Raw genomic sequence first — 6153 nt, forward strand, 5'->3', positions numbered from 1 at the left:
ATTAACCAGCATCTGATGCATCTGCAGGATTGTAGCCATGTTCTTTTACTTCCAAGACCATAAGCTGTTCAGCCCAGGAGCACTGTGCAGTTCTTTGTGCAGCATTTAGTACTATGGAGCCCCAATCATGTTAAGGGCATGCAACAGCATGAGCATTTTAGTAATGAAAATTTAAAAAAAGGTGGTATTAGAATTGTTTGCACTGGTTGATGGCATCGTTTTCAACCCAGCTCCATGGACAGTGTGCCAACCCATCAGCACCCTGTGTTAACTCCTGGCAAACCAGCCCTTGCATCTTCTGTGGGCAGTTTTCTTGACTTGTGACGCTGCGCACACAGAAATGAGGCTGGTGCCTGATAGAATTTTTTTATTATTGAACAGATGAACTAAAATAAGCCAACAATATAATTTTATGCCAACAGCCATCTCTCTAGCACAGGCGGTGACTGACTCAGTGCACCCTTCTCCCCTCCCCCGGGCTCCCTTTTCAATGGGAAATGAATGGTTGTGGCTCATACGCAGAGGGGTTCAGACCCCAGCAATCTCACTGCACTTGCTCTTGGATGCATGCCTGGGAAAGGAGGAGCTGGAGGCAGGGGAGGGGCAGAGAAACTAGTAAATATTTGGTAGGAGCACTAAGCAGACAGGCTTGTGGATTCTCTTGCAGGTTCACACACCGTGACTAGGTAGATGGGACAGATGGGAGTCACACCTGCTAAATGTGTTGCAAGCCCCTACTACTACTCTAGTCAAGCCAGGAGTTTCTTCTTCCCGTTCCATGACAGCCAAGGGCAAGATGCAATCGGCTGGGAAGTTTGGCAGGGGAAGGGGCAGTCTATGTAAAAACCAAACCGAAAACCAAACCCCAAAACCCAAAACCCAAAACCAAAACAAAACAAAAAAATCTGCATTAAGCCACTTCAAAGTAAAAGTCACTTCTGATAACATAATTAGATATATTTTTAAAATGGCAGTACCACCATCCTAGAAAGACAGACAGGAGGACTTGCACTCGCGACCGAAGACTGACCGAAAAACAGCAGCCTGATTCAAAACCTTGTTTCTTCTCTAAAAACAGCACTCAGCATCTGTCTGAATGGGGAGAAAGGAAGAGGAAGCGGGAGGGAAATAAAATAAAATTGGTGCAACTTCTCGCCAGGTGGTGCATTAAACAAAAGCTCCGGACACTCCCATATGACTACATGTCCTGTGGTGGCAGCATTCTCTCAAACTCATCGCTGTGTATGTCCGTATATATCGGCACATATACATACGCATACACACATAGGATATAGAATATTGTTTTTCGGTTAATGTTAGTTTTGATCCTAGGGGAAGGCTCATCTCTCCTTCACGTGGTTCTGTGCTCCGGCGCTGCTACCATTGCCGCTCCCGTTACTGCTACCCCCACTCCCACTGCCGCTGCTGCAGAGGACCTCTGTGAGGTCGTCCATGATGGTGGTCTCTTTAGGGTCCACCAGGTTGAACTCCCTGATGAATAGGATGAAGTGTGTGTACAGGGTGTTTAAATGTCCATGCAGCTCCAGTGCCAAAGTCTCCTTAAAATGTGAGGAGTAGATGTGGGCCAGCACGTGGAACAGGTACTTGCAAATCTTCTTCACTAAGGACTCGAAGGAGTTGGGGAATTCCTTGCCTATGAGAGAGATGAAAAGAAAAAGCCATTACATGCAGAAGAGCTCTAGGCAGTCAACTCTGTCATTTCCGTCTGCTCCTGGGCATTAAGCAGGCTAGTGCCGCCATCTGCTGCCTATGAAGCAGTAAAGCAGAAACAAGATTGCACGACAACCTTTCTGGTTGCCCCACACCCTCCTTGAGTGCCATTCTAATCCCCTTTCCCTGCTCAATCTGACATGTGCCACACAGGTGGCTCATGATACTTGCAATAAATGTGCTGCAAGCTGGCAATCCCCACACTGGGGCATTATCTTCAGCTTTCTGCACCTAGAAAACAGCCCATCAGCTGATGTACCACACCCAATTCCCCGTTCAATGAGACTTCCTGGTCTTTTTTTTTTTAATCTAAGACTTCAGAGATTTTGCAAAGAAAGTCTCGGCTTTCTTTTCTTTTTCTTTTTTTAAACATAAGCTTCTTGTTTTCCTCATTGCAGAGGAGGCCAGAAAGAATGAACGCTAAAGACTCAGGAGCTAGGAACCATATAAAGAAGTACCCCCACTTACATTTCTAATTGCCTAATTCAGGGTGCCTGACTTGGGAATTTTGGAGTTCTTTGGGATGGCTGCACTAATACCAACTCCTGAACTAGGAAAACAGCAGAGACATGCCTCTCTGTGTCTCAACCTTTGCCACTCCCCTACTTCCAACTGCATTTCTGCCCTACCTGTAGTCTCAGTCCACCCATGCATGGGTTTTCCCATGGCCTTTAGCATGGGTGGGACAAATATGTATGTGAAAGCTGAGGGATCCACAGAGCAGAGGAATGAGCTGACAGAAGGAAATTCTACACACATTACCAACTTAGGTACTAGCATGTACACAGCCCATCCAGACCACAAAGTTGTTTGCTGCAAAATGTATAGCGTGCTGCAGAACCTAAATGCACTCATTTAGAATCACAATTCTGGTATTCCAGAGTGTGAAAATCTACCCTACCTTCTGCTTGACCTCAGGCTAACATGGGTAACTACGTCTTTCATTTTTGGAGTGTGTCGTAGAGCTACAGGCCATCAGTCTTAGGAAAAAGGCCCAGGTTTCCCAGAAAGCTAATACGTAAGTTTAGACAAGCTAAATTTAAATGGTATCCTGTCCCTTGGACATACCCATGCAGAGTCCTGGGTGCACCAACCACATGTGGATTGGGGCAGAAATTTGACCACAGCCAAAGTCCTTGTAAATGGCACCATGACCGCTCCACTGCTAAATTTCTCCTCTGGCTCTGTACACTCATTATTAGCATCCCAAGGTATAGTGTGGGACAAGGGCCCTAGGAATGTAATGGAGGCAGGTGGTCCGTTTTCCCCTTCAGCTTGACCTGCACATCAGCCAGTAAGTTGCTTGGCTACAAAACAATCTGACAGCCACATCTGTCAAGCAGCCAAAAAGATATGCTGGGCTAAGGAGCAAAGGACTCTGCAGGTCTCCAGGTTCTCCTCATCTCTGCTAGGATTCATCTTCAGGGACGTGTATCAATGTGTTATTAAATCTATAACCCTTTGACAGGTTGCCTGGTGATAGCCCTACCACCTGGATCACTGCATTTAGAAACAGGAAAGAGAAAGCTGCCTGGCAACAATGAGGGGGAGAAGGTGGTAGCACAAGGCTTCCAATACAACTGTAGCCACCAGCAGAATGGTTAAATAATTAAATGAGCTTCCACTATTAATTCTGTAAGCAAGTCCTAATTTTGCAGCATGGTTTTGCAGCTGAGTGTCTGATAGGAGCTGTCCCTATGACTCAAGACTGAGCTGTCCAACTGGTGACCCACGAGGGGTGAGGTCGCAGCCCCTGGGCTCCTACCCTGTTTCCACTTCTCCCACCAGTCTGGCTGCAACAGCAGAAGAAATATCTAGGCTCCCCTTCCCTCTGGCTTCTGCTTCCTGCCTCTGCCCCAGGGGGAAGGGCAGCATAGTACAGGGAGCTGAGCATGAGCCTGAGGGTGGCTACTCGGACAAAGTGCAGTGTGGGGAGAGGGCCAGACAGTGCAGACGGACAGGACGCTCCCGCAGTGTGCAGCCCAGGAGGGCCAAGGCTCACCATGGTGTAGCCCATAGGGCATTTGGCTCCTGGGCACTTAGAAATTGGACAACGTTGACTAAAGATATGGTCCATTTTTTGAAAATATCTGACAATTCTGATAAGCGAGTTGCCTTTTCCCAAATTAAATGCATGGCACGAAACGTGTCACAAACACCAGGAGTTAAGTAGGCTGTGTTTATAAGGACATAAGAAGTGCCAGACTGGCACAGACCACAGGTCCTAGAAGGTCCCAGTATCCCATCTCTCACAGCAACACCCAGCAGATGCTAATGAAAAGAATATTTATGCTGGGCCAATTCAGACTGATGCCTGTTTCTTGCCCCACTCCCCCCCTACAGCAGCAGTATTGGGATGTGGCCAGGCACCTGGAGCAAAGAGGAAGTGGTGCCTTTCTGGTTGCTGCCATGATCATGAAGATGTGGCTGATGGCAGCAGCTGCTTTTTTTCCACCCCCCGGTCAACTTCTGGGACAGTTGCCCCTCTTGCCTCTTCGCTCCACCCAGTTACACCACTGCCCTACAGCCTCTGGCATTCAGACTCCTAGAAAGTCCTACTTTGAAGATTATCTGCCCTAATATCACGTGTTTATTTCCCGTTAGGCTACCATTACTGAATTGGCTTGGGTTTCCTTGTTGTCTACTGAAGCAATGAAACAAGGCCCTAAGTCATGCAAGAGCGTACAAGGAAGGGAAATTTCACAGGAGAGGCTACAAGGCCGATAAATCAGGCTGAAGTTTCACTCCAGTGCACGTTACTGAAAGTAACGGGGTATGCCTCTTATTGCTACCAGAAGCATCTTGGACTCCTGTCAAAAAGCAATCCATAGAAAGTCCTGCGGTAGAGATTTTACTACATTTCAAAACAATTAGCCTGAATCAAATCAAAGCTAAGCAAAGAAAAATATATGTCTCGTTCAAGACCCTAATCCCTTTTACTGGGATTCACAGGGGGCCTTCCCCAGAAGGAAACGTACCATATTTTGTAGGAAAGACATCCTCATCTGTCACTAGCTTCTGCACCGAACTCATGACGAAATCAACATACTGAGGAGCCGTGCACTTTATCTTCTTTCCCCGCTCATCATACCAGTAGTACTGTCTGTGGAGAAAATTGACAGCATCATGCATTATACCTAGGACCCTTAGCTCAATTTACAGCAGGTTGCTAAAAACACACAGGCATGTCTGGCCAAGTAGTTTAAAGTTGTACGTGACCTATCAACTTCAACCACAAGACAGCTATCTATTGCCACTGAAGCACAGGTGTCCATTCCTGTAGAAGGTATCCAGGTTGTAGCTGTATTAGAGGATGCCCGAAAGCTTTCAATTAAAGAATTGTTTTTGCAAAAATCTAGTTGGTCTAATAAACGATAATTGCCTCTACCACAAGTTCTGATTCCATTCCATAGAAGGAGCTCACTATAGAAATGTCTTGCTAAATGGCTTGAAGCCATACAAGAATTGCAAAAAACGCTAAAACTCTTGGTTCAGAGATGATACCTTTTATTAGACCAACTAAGAAATCGGAGGGAAAAAACTTCTTTCTTTGCAAACTTTTGGGGACAATAAAATAATAAAATAAGGTATCATCTTTGAACCAAGAGTTTTAGAATTTTGCATTTCTTTTTCGTCTCAAACCAACATGGCTAACAAATACATCCCTGAAACAAGGAGGTGATGAATTTTAGCCAATTTTGGAATTATAAACTTAAATGCTAAACAACAAAAAGTTTTCTATACCTCCCTGCCTTTCTGCTACCTGATACCCCCAAGGGAATAAATCCTGCCTTATTTGCACATCAAAGAGCAAGTCCCACAAAGGAACTCTCATGGACCCAGAGGAACAGACATCTACCTTCAGCTTCCTCTGTGCAAAATGAAGTTTGTTCTCTACCCATGGGGGACTTCTACCATCTTTTATTTTCCCTCAGCCTGAAGAAGGGTGTGTGCACTCAAAAGCTTGCAAAGAAAGATTTTTTGGGGGATTTCTTAGTTGGTCTAATAAAAGGTACCATCTCTGAACCAAGAGTTTTGCATTTCTTTTGGTCTCAGACCAACATGGCTACCAAATACATCCTTGAAACCATACAATGCATCCACTTCTCTTTTAATACAGCACAACACTTTCTGCTGGCCAGTTCTTTTTCTCATTAGCTTGCTCAGTTGTCCTAGCAATAAGCTTAAAATCACAGGCAGCTTCTAAATGAAATGCTTCCATAACCAAAGCCCCAAATAAAGTTTTCCTCACTGAAGTGATACGCTCCTCCAACAGAGGGCAGATCGACAGAAAAGGGCTAGAGGTAACACTGGGAGACACTTTTGTTAGAGCAAGACTTGAGACTCCTCAATTATGTTCCCAGCTTTCACATAGATGCACTGAGCGACCTTGGTTACATCACTTAACCTTCAAGTGACGGG

The 6153-nt window shown here is 45.5% G+C and overlaps 1 protein-coding gene across 6 annotated transcripts in view; it reads right to left on the bottom strand.

Moving 5' to 3' along the window:
* Window positions 1–352: 352 nt before the first annotated feature.
* MOB2 (MOB kinase activator 2) overlaps window positions 353–6153 on the bottom strand; it is a 252972-nt gene continuing 247171 nt past the window's right edge. For all 6 annotated transcript variants that reach the window (XM_025207908.1, XM_006026887.3, XM_025207909.1 and 3 more), the window contains 2 exons: window positions 4710–4834; window positions 353–1654 (listed from right to left, as the gene is read on the bottom strand). In XM_025207908.1, coding sequence (XP_025063693.1) covers window positions 1341–1654; window positions 4710–4834 — 439 coding nt within the window. In that variant the 3' untranslated portion in view covers window positions 353–1340. The remainder of the gene's footprint in view (window positions 1655–4709; window positions 4835–6153) is intronic.

Source organism: Alligator sinensis, unplaced genomic scaffold (genome assembly GCF_000455745.1).
Source record: "Alligator sinensis unplaced genomic scaffold, ASM45574v1 scaffold5_1, whole genome shotgun sequence".
In the NCBI taxonomy this organism is placed as follows: domain Eukaryota; kingdom Metazoa; phylum Chordata; order Crocodylia; family Alligatoridae; genus Alligator; species Alligator sinensis.